The 15470-nt window shown below is 32.6% G+C and overlaps 1 protein-coding gene across 1 annotated transcript; it reads left to right on the forward strand.

The window, feature by feature from the left end:
• The first annotated feature begins 133 nt into the window (after nucleotides 1–133).
• On the forward strand, nucleotides 134–14427 carry LOC133178597 (transmembrane protein 242-like). The gene is made up of 4 exons (XM_061313324.1): nucleotides 134–306; nucleotides 1421–1524; nucleotides 9438–9560; nucleotides 13787–14427. Exons 1-4 carry the CDS (start codon nucleotides 168–170, stop codon nucleotides 13955–13957), a joined length of 537 nt encoding a protein of 178 aa, XP_061169308.1. The 5' UTR covers nucleotides 134–167; the 3' UTR covers nucleotides 13958–14427.
• The last annotated feature ends 1043 nt before the right edge of the window (nucleotides 14428–15470 follow it).

Genomic DNA, 15470 nt, shown 5'->3' on the forward strand with positions numbered 1-15470 from the left:
GCGCATGCGCGAATTGGGAAAATAGAATATTTTTCTCAAAATAGAACCAAAAAACGTAGAAATCTAACTTGGTCGTGCCTTTGTGATGTATATAGGACAATATATGTATTTATAAAAATTATCGGCTTTTGAAGTATATTTTCATTGTCCTTGACATTGTAAACAATATGGCGCCGCCCATCAAGCATGTTATGCATGCTGATGGGAAAGAAGGTGGTATTGATCAGGTCGGAAATTCTCAGTCGACAACTACAGTCATTGAAACTGCAGATGAAAAGTGGAACAGAAGGAAAGAAAACTTTAAAAGTTAGTATTTTATAAAAGCAACTTTATTAAATCTTTAAACTGCATTTGTTTTTTGAAAGGATTACAGAAGGTCATGTCTCTTTCAACAGTGCATGATAAGACTAAGAGTCAATATCATGATACGGTCTTGTACAAAAGTAAATAATAAATAGATTGTATATATAAATCAGCAGCACACCAGCCAAGGTTTTGCTGTCTATACGAGTGAAGACTTAAAAACCTTCAACAAACAGTTGTTCAAATTCTGGTTAAACTTGATTTAAATTCATGTAGCTGTTCCCTATATCTAATCAGAAGTGTTATATGTATGGTTTCCCTTAGTATCCATGGATGCCATGATAAATCCTTTAAGACAGTGTGGGCCTAAAACTTTTTTCAGCACTAGCCCAGTTGGGCAAAATACTAAGAAATGGATTATTACATTCAGCTGAAAATTCCTAGGTATGTGCGATTTTATTGGTATACTGGTATTATTGGGTACATCATGATTTTTAGCTCTACTGTTGTTTGCAGAAGTGATGAAATTTTAGAGTTAAAGGTAAATATTGACTAAGTTTCTGTTATTACTGAAAATCTCTGGTCTCTAGTTAGTGGAACAGTAAAACTTGGTTATAACAAAGTTTGGGGACCTGTGCCTGAATTTACTTCATTATATCCATAATTCATTATATCCATACAACAAATTCCTTAAAGTGAACATAACAAATTTGCGATATAGATTTTTCAGTCAAGTTTGACTAACAAATGTATTTAGGGAGGTATATAAAATACAAAATTTACATTAGAGTTCAAAAGTTTTCGGATGAATTGAGTTTCATATATTAATACTTACAAAATTAATTTTAGCTCAATATTTTAAAAATTCAAATCTTTGAAAAATCGCTATAAAAGATGTAAATTTTATTATTTTAACTTCTAGGGGACACAAAATCAATTCGCTATAACAGTAAACATTGTATATCAGAGTTTGTTATACATGTATTCATAAAATTTTACAAACAATTCTTATGAATTTTGTCGGGAATTGCAAAATATTTTGCTATATCCTTAAACTCGCTATATCTATATGTTCGTATTAAATGAGTTTTACTGTATGTATCTTTCCATCTTTCAGAGGGATTTCTTCTGACATCAGTGGTAGGCTTAGCAACTTACTTCCAATTCAAGAGTGCGTACGCCCTAGCAGCCAAGAAAGGTGATGGCAGTACCATTACACCGGTAAGTAATCATGGTAAGGTGTAACAATATGACAATATATCAATCCATTTGATCATGAGTTACCATGATACAAGTATCATATCATCATGTAGTATTGGGATACTGTTTTTTGAATTTCTTTATTTTCTTATAATAATTTATATGTATAATTTTCTCAGTGGAAGATATTTCAGTTTTGAACAAGAACCTGCCATGTCATTTCTCTCTCTGTTTTTTATCTGTGTTTAGTCAATTCTGTTGTTTTTTATCAATAGGCTAAATAGTCTTTAATTTGTTACTGATATTCAAACAAAGGAAGGAAAACATGTTTTAATAAATGACCTACAAACATCAGTGTGTTGTAATTCATATCAAAAAGTAAGGTACCGGTACTCTGTGATACTCAGGCCTGAATTATGGTATCATAGGGAGTGAGATAAGTTGGAATCTGTACTAACATAGATAGAACGTTCTATCGTTAAAATGACAAATGTCCTACAGACCCGGTTTGTGGTGAGGGCCTGTCCTGAGACACAGTTAGATTATTCTAACTAGTACTAACATAGTATAACAAGTTAATGAAAAATCATGCAAGAATAACAGTTCAAAGTTGACCAGATTGTTTAGTAATGAAACAATCTGGAAAAATATAACATACATGCTTTATTCTTTTTTCCCATGTTTGATCTAAATAATATTAAAAGAACTTTTTAATCACTGTGATAAAATGATTTCATGGTTCTTACTGAAAGTTTTCCTGTAGGAGCACATGTCAACATGGTCAATCACCACAAATCTTAACCATTAGTCATATGTATAAGTATCATACATGTATGATATTCATATGGAGTAGTCAAAAGGCATTTCAAAATGTTTAAAAATGTAGAAAATCATATGGCAGTAATGGCATATGCAATAGTAGAAATCCGTTTGTCTAAAGCAGAGCTCTCCTGTAACACTTGTACATGTAGAAAATTCACATGAAGTGGGCTGTTGGCAGTGTTATTTTTCCTTCTAATCTTTAGCACTTACTGGGCTTCAGATGTACCTTAAAAGATACTGTGAGGTGTATAGATAACTGATCAGTGATTAATCTTAATATATACAGGAGATGTGTCTACAAGACATGGCCGATCATATGCAACAAAGATTTTATTTTTCCTACCTCTAGAAATATAGGGAAAGTTCCATTTATAATCAAACACCATTTTAGACCCTTTTTGTACCTTGGGACTGAAATCATAATTCCAGAACCTTATTGCACAGCAGTCATCTACATTATTTATATACATGATCAAGTATATGCAAAAAGAAATGTTTGGCTATCTTTAAAGTAAAAAAATAGTTGTGAAAAAAAGAAAGTGTGATGGACTAGCTGACAAATGGATGATTAACTGTTGCCTCCATTAGGATTTTATGAGAAATCATGTGAGACAGGCAGTCTACAGGTGTACAATGTAATTACATGTATGATTGTGATTTATCTACTGTACAGGGTTAGGAATATCAGTGTAATAACCTACACAGAGGAGATTTACAGAGAGTGATGTATTTAGTAGATGGCATGGTGACAGACTTAAACATGGAATTATAGGTACATGTGAGAGGCAGATCTGTTAAGTGCTTACATCACTCAGTGTGTTAGTAGGTGTATATATACTGTACATGTAATATATCAAATAACAAAATCCCAACCTCGTCAAAATTAATATCTTAATTCATGCAACTGGCATTAAAGAAGTGAAAGGCAGACGTGATTAAAAAAATGAATTGGACTAGTAAAAAGACATCCATTTGACACTCCACTGTTGACATTTAATTAAGCTTCCTACATGTAACTGGCTCTATGTCAAGACTATGAGGGAATGTCATACATTTTTGTATGATATGTGTTCTATCTGTTGATGAGTGACTGTCTAGGTTGGCTTTGATTCCTACTAAGAACTCTTTAGTCTTACAAATGTACTCTACAAATGAGGTCACCACCTCCAATTTAGTATACCGGTAATCAGGAGATTTATTAGCAACAGACAGGTCATGATACACTGTACACAATGGGGGATACATGTAAATTTCCTTGGCCTATATGGTCTGTTGATAGTGTCATGAACAACACCCTGATTATAATAATTTGATCATGCAGCAAAGGCAATCATATGTCCTCGTATTACAGAACTTTCTAAGAATACCTGATCTATTGTGATCCTGCAGTCCTTACCTTCTTTTGTTGATGGACCATGCCAATTGATTCTTGGCCTGTCATATACTTGTTAAGTTCCGATAGTCAAGAAAATAGCCACCGAGTTTTATTTTCCTAGAAATTGATTGGATAGAGAATTTTTTTTCCCTTACTATATGATGCCTGTAACAGAGCTTTAGATGCAACTTGTTGTAATGGTATTGATTTTTGGGAGAGAGCCCTGCTTCTAAAGTCTGCCTTTTGTGATGATAAATTTCCAATGATTGCAGTACTCAAAATGATGGAAAAATTCTGCCAAAGAGGGATATGTCGTGGTCGGAATTTTCATCCAGGGGATGAATTATTCAGCAGTTGAGTACAATTTGACTCAAAGTGTCATGGTGAATGTTCACAATGGAACTCGGTGATAAAGGCCATAATAGAACTATGGTTGGGTGTGTGAACTCTGTACTCCCATGTTAAATCAATAAAATAAAGGTGCAGTGTCCAAATACCCAGTTTGTTACACTAGATCTTGTTTCAGTGGAGTCATGCAAGAATCTTAACAATCTCAGACCAAAAAAAAAAAAAAATTACTGTCCCCTACAGAGTACATGATTATAGCATATCACAGGAATAGCTAAAATTGTTTCTGATTTTCTCAGTAATTTATAAGTTATGGATTCTTCATTTTCTATTGCTGGATGAATTAGACTTTAATGTTGTAAATATGAATTAGTCACTATTTTTTTCACTATAAAACTGTTTTTACTGTTTATACCAGTAGTTAAAATAGTAGAACTACTGTTAAATCCTTAACCAGTGCAGTTACATCTGCAACTGATTGTTATTCCCTTACTGTGGATAAGTTTTATTTTGCTAAGGTTGGTTCATCAGTCTGTCTGTCTGTGATGCTTGTAGATATTAGCTGACTTTAGGTGTCTACCTTAATGAGATAAGTTTGCATTTTCCCCCTATTTTTGACCTTTAAAAAATGTATCATTTTTAAGGTTTTCCAGATTTTTTCTTTTTTTAGATGCATGAAAACATTGATCTGATTTTTGATATGTGAGTCTTCTTTTTTTTTTTTTTAGAGTTTGCTTTTTTCTCAGCTTTGATAATTTTTGAAGGAATATGACCCTTGGACATGTTGGACTAATCATCTTCAGTATATGTCCCTTTAGTCAGAAATTTGTCATTATGATAATTGAGTTTGTGCAAGTTAGTTGGGGATAGTGTTGCAAAATTGGACCAAATTTACTATCGATTATCAAATTGAATCGGTAGGATACAGTCGATTATATGATCGATAATTTGAACTTCTATAATTTAAAGGCTAAATTAAATAAAGTTAACTATATAATTTTCAGATATTCTCAGAAATGAAAACGATATTATAATACAAATCTGTGAGACCAACTTCATTTAATGATTTGTGGGAAAATTTATGCGCCATTCACAAGAAAAATAAAGGAACATCCTTTGATAATGTTAAAAGAGAAAACCATTTTGTTTAAAAAATATATTTTGAAAAAATTAGCAACTGTCGATTTTTAAAATTTTTAATTGATTGTCACCATAGTGCTGCCTTCAGCGACTATTGAACAACACTAGTTGGGCACACGCTTTTGTTACCATTTGAAAAAAAAAGAATATGAATCCAATCAAGTAGCTAATTTTACTTAATTAACTTTATGTTGATAAATTAAGTTGTTGCACTGTGTATGTAACAATAATTACACTCACTAGGCTGTGCAACATACATCTGTATTATACATTCATGTAAATAAGTTAAATCTGATTGATCATTCATTGAGAGATATTTGTTAAAAAATACTATTACCCTCGGAATGATGAAACCATGCCCTCCAGAGTAGCAACATTAATTGACAATGTGTGATATTCCAAAAATATGTTTGACTGTGCAGAATTTATGTGTGCATGGTTCACTGTCATATGCATTTGTATAAAACATTTAGTATTATATAATAAATATTGCATGTAGTTGAGGATAATAACATTGAAAATTTTCACCCCTCAAAAACTTTTGTCAACCGAGGCTGTGCCTCATTTGTTCAAATGAAGGGCCACATCCTTTTCCAAGGGGAGATAATTAGAAAAAGTGAAAATTGGGTTGAGTGATTTAAAAATCTTCTCAAGAACCACTGAGCCAGAAAAAAATGAAACTTATGTGAAGGCTTCATGACAAAGTGTAGACAAGTTTGTTGAAAACATGACCCCTGGAGATATCCAAGAAATCCATGTAATTTTACAACCCGTGGATTGAAGAGAAATTAAGATTCCACAGAATTATGACCCTGTGGAAGAAAATATGTTTACAGTATTTATATGTTTACAGTATTTATATGCATGGAAGCATCCTCAGGTAGTGTATAACACTCTGGGGTAGGATGAGGTCACAATGGGAATATACAGGGAAAATCTTTAAAAATCTCACAATCGCTGCTGCATGCGCACTGACCCTCTTGTGAATTAATATAGCTTCAAATCCAGTGAATATGTAGAGGTATTATACTTTCATGTAAATTAGTTGAATCTGATTCGTCAAGAAACATTTGTTAAAAAACACTATTACCCGCTGAATGATGAAGCCACACCCTCCAGCGTAGCAACAGTCAACATTGCTTGACGAAGGGTGATATTCCAAAAGATAGTGACTGCGCAGAATTTTTGCATGCAGGGTTCACTGTTATATGTATTTGTATAAAACATTCAGTATAATATAATGAATATTGCATGTAGTTGAGTGTAACATTGAAAATTTTCACCCCTCGAAAACCATTGTCAACCTCGGCTGTGCCTCGGTTGACAATGGCTTTCTTGGGGTGAAAATTTTCAATGTTACACTCAACTACATGCAATATTTATATATTCGCCATTTTCACAGAATTTGTGTTTTTTCATACTCACTTATGTTATAATGCACTCTGCATCAAAATTTATGATTAAACCCTTAACAATTATGACCAAATTATGACAAAATGGTACCCCTAACAAGTTAAATGATATATAACACTCCCATGTTCTAGACAATAAAAATATTAAAGATTTACCACCTAAAATATGGGGTGTATTTTGCGTTATGCTGTTGCAGCTGAAAAATGGCTTTGTTTTCCAGTTTTTGTTTCAGAAGATTTACAACAGAAACTCTTAGTTATAGATGTCAAATCATTGTGAAATTATCCCTCTTTTATATGCAATTTACTGTATGTAAATCAACAAAATATTAGCGAAATAATGTTTAAATATGTGAAAATGCAGATACGTTATGAAATTTAATAAAATTCTACTGTTTGAACTTGCAGTTTAAAAAAAAAATATGTTTATGCATTACTCTTACTTTAGGTTCATTTTAAAATTAGAGTTAAATGAAAAATGAAACAATAAAGAAAAGTTTGAGTGGATTCTTCGAAACTTTAGAAAATGACACATTTTCTTCTTACTGGCGTAAAAATGTCCCAAAATTCTGTAGTGTCCGCAACATGTGCTTATTCTGGAATGCATTGTGAATTATATTTCTTTTATTTTACGTGTAAGAGGCCAGTACAGCTACTAATCTATCTACCAAAAAACATCAGACTTTAGCTCAGTATTGCTTGGAATTCTGGCAAATATATTGTGTTTTGTAGAGTCCGCAACGCTGTAGAGTCCGCAACAGCTTTTTAAATTCACAGTTTCTTCAAAGAAATGTAACATGATTTCAATTGATCATCACTATAATTGTCCAAATATTCAATACAAATATGTAAGGTTATAAAACTTAGTGGAACTATAACTTCATACTTTGAATAACACCCATAACGACTTGTTTATACATAATATTCAAAATCTTTCAATTGTCAGTCTTATGTTATATACTGAAAGTTAATTTTCATGTGGTATTTAAAACTGAATAAGTGGAAACTAAAGAATATATCAAGATGTTAATTGTTAATTAATAAGTCTAGTTCTAATTAATACAGTTGTGTTGCGGACACTACAATAATAACTATATACCACATTCATTTATTATTTTCACTTTTTATTTCATTAAATATTTTTGAAATGTAAAACACTTCTCTGATATTTTGCTCCTTTGATAATACAATTAGTTAACTGGATTAAGATAACAAATGGTGATTTTTGTACAAGATAACACTTCAAACTTACTGGTATATATATGGGTTTTAATTTCCAGGCCGGATAGCCATTTTTGACTAGCCTTCTTTATTTCCCTATAATATATGTACATATAGAATTAGTTAGAGATTAAGATGTTCAGTTTACTCCATTAAAACCAAATATGGTGTCATATAGCAATATTTCAATATATTGTAGTGTCCGCAACAATTTCAATACTGAAAAAAAAATTATGGATGCCTCAGTAAATTCTTTAATTCATTGAATTTATCTATAAAACTATTTGTTATAACTTCTTTAATTGTATTAAAATAAGTAAAATCATAGACATTTTTTAAAACTGCAAAACAATTATACATCAAGAAATAATTAATGCTCCTTGTTATGTGGTTATTTTCATCTCAATAAACCACATTCTGCATCTTTTTATATGGTACATTTTCAAGAGTTGATCCTGTGGTATATAATTCAGCCTAGAACCTTTATCAACAATTATTTTTATAAAAATGACAAAAGATTATTCTTATGGTTACTTGTAGTGTCCGCAACAAAAATGCAACAAAAATGCTATGCATTTTCAAAGGTAGACAAGATACAAACGAAGATATCCAGGGTGTTATGACAAATGTATTTGAAATTTAGAAGTATTCAATTTAATTTTCACATGATAATTATATAGGTCATATGTGTGATTGTAAAGGTAGATAAACTTAAGGAAGGGACATAAATTAGGCAAAAAAATTAGCAAGTTATTAATGTGAATAAAATTTTTGTTTTCAAAGAGAACCATAAGATTTTTCTTTTATTTCACTGCAATTAGGTACATAATCAAAACCCGCAAGAAGTTTGGAATAAATAAATATCTTTAATATTTTATTTCAGACATAACAGGTGTAATGTAGTGTCCGCAACACAAGGTCTCGCCCAAAATTTGACTTCGCATAACTTTTTTTGTAAGAATGCTTATATAAAAAAAATTTGGGACTCATTTGCATAGGTATTGTACTTTCTAGAAAACATGTCAATAATGTGCTGTTTGACTTTTTATTTTTTGGTCGAAGTACAACACAATTAGCACAAATACTGTGAAAATGGCGATTATGAACCGTTTGTGTGTGAATAGATTATATAGGGACTATAAATAAACTATATAATAATGCCAAATGCTGAGTAGAGGGCAATATTTTTGTCCAGAGGGAGCTAACATAAAGTTCTCTGAAAACACAGTCTATAATTGTTTTATAATATAGGAAAAACCAAAAAAAATAATATGGTATTTCATTTTTTAACATTTAACTATTCATTTGTATCCCTTGTGCTATCTGCATGTCGACTGCAGTGATAGCGAATCATGATTGTGTTACCTGGATTTTGTATTGTGGCGTTATGTTTATTGGAAGTCTCAACGGTATCATGACGTCACAATCATTCAATCTAATAATCAGAATCAAAATCAATAATATTATGGGAAATCTCTCTTTTCCGGTCAATAGTGAAAATTAAATGACTGTCAATATATTTTTCAGAGGAGCTGATATGAATTATGTTTACTCTATGTAGAGACAATAGAGACTTTTCTGTACTGAATATTATATAACAATAATTTATATTGTAGGTCAATATTGGCAGAGCAGAAATGAAGTGGGCCTCCAAGGCTTTAGCATATGGAACCATTTTGGCCATATCTGGTACCGGACTGGTCTGTTTTCTAGTCAAAAAGGCAATGGGGGTTAACAATGTAAGTCTGTCCACTAACACCCCCCCCCCCCCCATGAATTTCTTTTGTGTCTAGCTTTTTAGCTCACCTGAGCCGAAGGCTCATTTGTGCTTTTTGATCAAAATTTGTCCGTTGTCTGTCGTCGTTAACTTTTCACAGTTTCATCTTTTTCTCATCATGACCCCTGGGGGTAGGGTGAGACCACAATGGATGAATTGAAAACACCCTGTGAAACATAAAGATTAATAATAACAGAGCTCGTGCCCTGTTTACAAAAACGGTATATGTTTCACAAGTGTGTTCAATTTGTTAAACTCTGCACACATCACTGCATGAGCACAGACTGAACAATACTTAGTCTAGTGAGTTGGTTTTGCTTTCTCGCATTTCTACTCTGAATTTTCTGGATTATAGTTTAAATATATTTCATTAATACACAACAAAATTTCTACATTTTTAAGTATTAAGGATAAAGTTTACTTTGTGAAAGTGCAAGGATGTGTCAATCAAACGCGTCCCGAAATTCGTGGTATCAATAATTTCCAGATAAAATAAGTTTTTTATATATTTCCATGTGAAATGCTATAGCAATTAACATATAATTCATGATATTATACAGAAAATTTGAGAAAATATTAACTTCAAATCTGTGTCTAAGCCCCTTTAAAAATGATACGGCCAATCCGTATTTCCCTGTCAAAAAAAGAAAAAAGAAATTAAAGTACATGTACTCAAAAATTTTTGCGTAGGGGCAAATTTGATGGGTTGGTTGGAGTACATCAAACAATTTTTTTTTTATTGTGGCCTTAATTCTAACGAAACTTGGTACAGAACATCATCACATGTAGGTAAAGGAGATTGGAGTTTTAGTAATGTTGCAAGGAAATGCTAAAAGAAATCTTCATTGGTTAAATACCTATACTTTATACCAAAGTGTTATCTGAATTTCATCTATTGAATTCCACTGATACCAGATACAGGCACTTATCATATAAACCCTTCCAGGCCTCAGGGTTTGAAAAAAATCAATGCTATTGATTTTCAAAGTACAAATCATAATGATTCATAGCAGCTGAACATTACACAGTTAATGGAAACAGTCTCAAACCAAGATGGATTTACTTGAAAAAGCCACCTTCCACTTTCCTAATTATATAAAATGGGCATACAGCCTTATCTTTTGAGATTACTCTGTATTTAATCTCTTACCCACCCACCTCAGTAAATTTCCTCCTTAGATTATGCTAATAAATGGATTGTATGTTCATAGTCTTGGTATTAATAAATAAGATACAATTAAATCAAATGATCCATTCTTGTATTATCCTAATGCTAAACATAAGGCAATATTCCAACCAAAAAAAGGGGGTTAATATAAATTTATTAAATAACTTGAATTGTTGATTAATTAATTAAGGGGGGATAAAACATTTCATTTAAAGAAAAGGTTTGATTTATGACCAATATACGGTTGATACAGTTGATATAGTGATATACTCAATATCTTACCTTGGGTTTAACAATGGTCACATATGTTTGTTTGAAATGTTGTCCATATATGTCTGGCATCTTCCCAAGAGCATTATCAGACCCTAAAAAAATGCCAAGGTACCGTCACAGTGTGAAGCCAACACAAAAATTACTTCAATGGAAAATTGGATTTTTTCATCGTCTGCTTCTCTGAATCATCTCGGGTCGTTCTGGAAAGTGCACTACCTGCAATGTCGCAGTCCATTGATCTGTTTGGAAGATCATTCTTGAAACCATAGTTTTTATAATTATTATCGTTTGCTGTAAATGTCAAACAGGGAACACAGTACCTAAAAGGCGCCAACACATGCTATTTAGATCTAAATTAATTTTACATAAGTACAGTTATACATGTATATGATTAACTTGCTCTCTTAATGATTTCAGAAATGTTTTGATTTGAGATCAAAAGAAAATTAGAATTTTATAATTTGTTTGAATACTTCATGTATAGAGTAATATGAATATTTCTACATGTTGATAAAGCAGGCCCGTAGGAAGCAATTTCAGTTGGGGGAGGGGGGGGGGGGCTATCAAGTACCAAAATTCCTTGACAAGCAGAAAAAAAGGGGGGAAAAGGTCATCAGACTTTTTTTACTGAGGGGACACAAGCTAGTTGTAGCTATATTTTCTATAGTTATCCATATATCAGCAAAATAAGGGGGGGGGGGGCAGTCTGGCATGGATGATGCATCAAGGGATGCGCACGACCAGACTATCTTCATGAGTGATCAGGTTAAGTTTTTGGAGCAAGTTCATTCCAGTGTAACTTTAAGCCCTATGGTGACCAAACTTGCATGGATGATGCGTCTAGGGATACACACTACCAGACTTCGAATATGGGATTTGACCTACATTTTCCAGATGAGTTAATATTAAAAAGGTTAAAGTTTTTTGAGCATGTTCATTCCCAAGCACATGTATTTATAAGCCATTTAGTGACTAAACTCACATAGATGTCTTGATGCATCTAGGGAACTTGTAATGTTTTTACAGATGAGGGAACAGGTTAAAGTTTTTGGAGCAGATTTATTTCAAAGTTACTATAAGCCTTATAACCTCGACAAACTTTACATGAATGCTTCGTTTTAGGGAAGAAAGCTACTAGCCTAGGTTTGGATTCACAAGCCACTTTTACAAAAAGAATTTTATTTCTGAGTATACAAGACCAAAATTTAGTTCTGCTTAATATTAATTTCTATTTTACATTAATTTGAAAATGGTTTTAAAAGTTTTAAAAAGAATTTAGAAAGATAGTTCTAGGCTATCAATTTTAAATAGAATCATTAATTTTAAGGAATTTTACAATTAACTTAAGTACATGTATGTGGTCTGTAAGTTCTTTTGTAAAATGGGCCCTTGGATTGGACCTATTTTTTTCTGGATGAGTGACCATGCAGATTAAAGTTTGGAGAGGTTCATTCCTAGTTTAGTGAAGTAAACTTTTCTGGATGATGCATCTATTGGTATCCATTCTTGCCCCACCTCTGATGATTACACTGTATTATGATGAAATCCTGGCTTTCATTTGGTTGATGTCTATCATGTGAAAGGGGTGTATTACTTATTCACGGTCACTTGAAAATCAATACACAGTCAATACATTGTTATCAATTTTTTTATAACACTTGGAGGAATACAACATCATTTCATGATGTCTTTTATCTGTAAACAAAAATCGGGGAATGATGCAGACAAAAGTAAGTCTTCTTAATGAATGAGATGGAAAAAAGAAATATAAGATCCATATTATATGTGAGTTAGTCACCATTTTTCTTCAACTGGAGTTCCTTAATCTTTTTAATTGTCAATAGATGTGAGCCTTGCCAAATGTCTCTTGATAATAAAAAAGTTAACAAACATCAGTATCGAGCACACATTATTATTATATGGAACCCCTTTCTCTCTTTACTAATATTCTTGAAAAACTATCTGTGCTTTATATTAGGCCTAACTTTACTGCAATTTAACACTCCCAAAACAATATTAAGTAGAACAATGTGATGTCATAATGGGCACTGAATGGGAATGATGAAACATATGTCGTGGGGAGAAATAATATTAAAAACCATAGACACTTGAATATATGTTATCAGTGGGGTATATTCACTACATAGTTTTGTAGTGAACGGGTACAGGATGATTCCTGGTTAGTATATTTTATACCTGGCGAGGCTTTTCCGAGCCAGGTTTAAAATTTACCAACCAGATATATCATCCCTTTCCCAGTCACTACAAAACTTTGTAACTAATATTACCAGACTTGGCTTGGATGATTACATTTTCTGGCTGATTGAACAGATATATTTGGAGCAGGTCCATTCCCAAATAACTAAAATCTTACCCAGACTATACTTGTATAAAGGTTGCATCTAGGGATGCATACTTCCAGAGTACTGTGAAATCACTAATTTTCATGGGGGTTTAATTTTTGTTGTTTTCAAGGAATAAAGCAACCCACTGATTTATGTCCACCATGAAATGTAATTTTTCACATACTAGTATATACAGATGGTAACTACTCAATTCTTCATCTACAAAGTCAAATCCCCAAGAACCAATACTTTCTCCTTAAACCACAAAAATTTGACCCCATGAAAATATGTGATTTTTCGGTACATGGTTTTGTGTAGTGTGGGACTGCCTTCTATAAAGATAATGTTCATTGAGGTGAGCTTATGTAATCTTTGATTACCTATGTCTAATTCTCTTTTCAGTTGATTGAATTCAAAGAGAGAATGCATGAGATTTTTCCTCAAGCGAAGAAGTCACCAAAAACTGGAGACGAATCTGAGAACATAGAGACTGTTGAGGACTTCATTAAATACATCACAGAGGATAAAAAGAAAAAGACAGCCTCTAATAATTCTAATTCTGAAGATACGTGATGATACCTCATCATTAGAAACACTATATTATGTCATTTGTGTGTGATTAGTTTGTGTTAGTGAGAGTGAATGTCAAAGAAGGATAAGTTCAGTTAAATAGAAGAAGATTACTACCTGTACTTGTTTTAGTTTATGTGAACGCTACAGTCCAGCTTGTACTGGTTTATTTAATTGTAATGGAATGAACAAAGCAGGACAGTGTATGTTTTGTGATTGACTAATACTTTTATTGATAAATGATACTGCATGAGTTATTTTTAGTGACTGGCAAAATAATGATTTTATCCTAAAAGTGGACAATGTCATTAATGTATTAGCGTATTTTTTTTTTTTTTCTAAGGATGAGTTTTATTTTCATGGGAGATATTTGTGAATTGTTAGCAATTTTTTTTTGGACATTTTAAGATCATCTTAATAATGCCAAAATTAGACGGTGATTAAAAATTACTGATATTCAGTATCAAAATTAATAGCAGATTTATTTCTTTTTTATTGACAAACAATAACAAAAATGTTAACTTTCTAAATGTAAGTTTGCTATGACTTCCTTAATAATCATATTTATTGATTAAAAGGTCATTAGCATAGCAGTATTTCAATGCTTTATTATTCTATTATGTGTGTAATTTATTTAAAGGAAATTTTGGTTTTATGATGATAAATCAGTTTGCTTGTTTGATACATACAAACCGTTGCAAACTGACTGATCATCATAAAAAACAAAAAAAATCCTCAGGCTGACATTTATTTTTTAGCTCACCTGAGCCGAAGGCTCAAGTGAGCTTTTCTGATCACATTTTGTCCGTCGTCCGTCCGTCCGTCTGTCCGTCTGTCTGTCCGTCTGTCTGTCCGTCCGTCTGTAATTTTTCACATTTTTGACTTCTTCTCAAGAACCACTGGGCCAATTTTGACCAAACTTGGTACAAAGCATCCTTGGGTAAAGGGAAATTTAAATTGTTAAAATGAAGGGCCAAGTCCCCTCACAAGGGGAGATAATCAAGAGAAGACAAAAATAGGGTGGGGTCATTAAAAAATCTTCTTCTCAAGAACCACAGGGCCAGTAAAGCTGAAACTTATATGGAAGCATCCTGGGGTAGTGTAGATTCTAAATTGTTCAAATCATGACCCCCGGGGGTAGGGCGGGGCCACAATGTGGAATCAATGTTTTACATAGAAATATATAGGAAAAATCTTTTAAAAATCTTCTTCTCAAGAACCACTGGGCCAGAAAAGCTGAAACTTATGTGGAAGCATCCTGGGGTAGTGTAGATTCTAAATTGTTCAAATCATGACCCCCGGGGGTAGGGCGGGGCCACAATAGGGAATCCAAGTTTTACATTGAAATATATAGGAAAAATCTTTAAAAATCTTCTTCTCAAGAACCACTGGACCAGAAAAGCTGAAACTTATGTGGAAGCATCCTGGGGTAGTGTAGATTCTAAATTTTAAAAATCATGACCCCCGGGGGTAGGGAGGGGCCACAATAGGGAATCCAAGTTTTACATTGAAATAT

The sequence above is a fragment of the Saccostrea echinata genome, unplaced genomic scaffold (genome assembly GCF_033153115.1).
Source record: "Saccostrea echinata isolate AGI-Se365-2 ecotype Australia unplaced genomic scaffold, CSIRO_AGI_Sech_v1 ptg000003l, whole genome shotgun sequence".
NCBI lineage: Eukaryota > Metazoa > Mollusca > Bivalvia > Ostreida > Ostreidae > Saccostrea > Saccostrea echinata.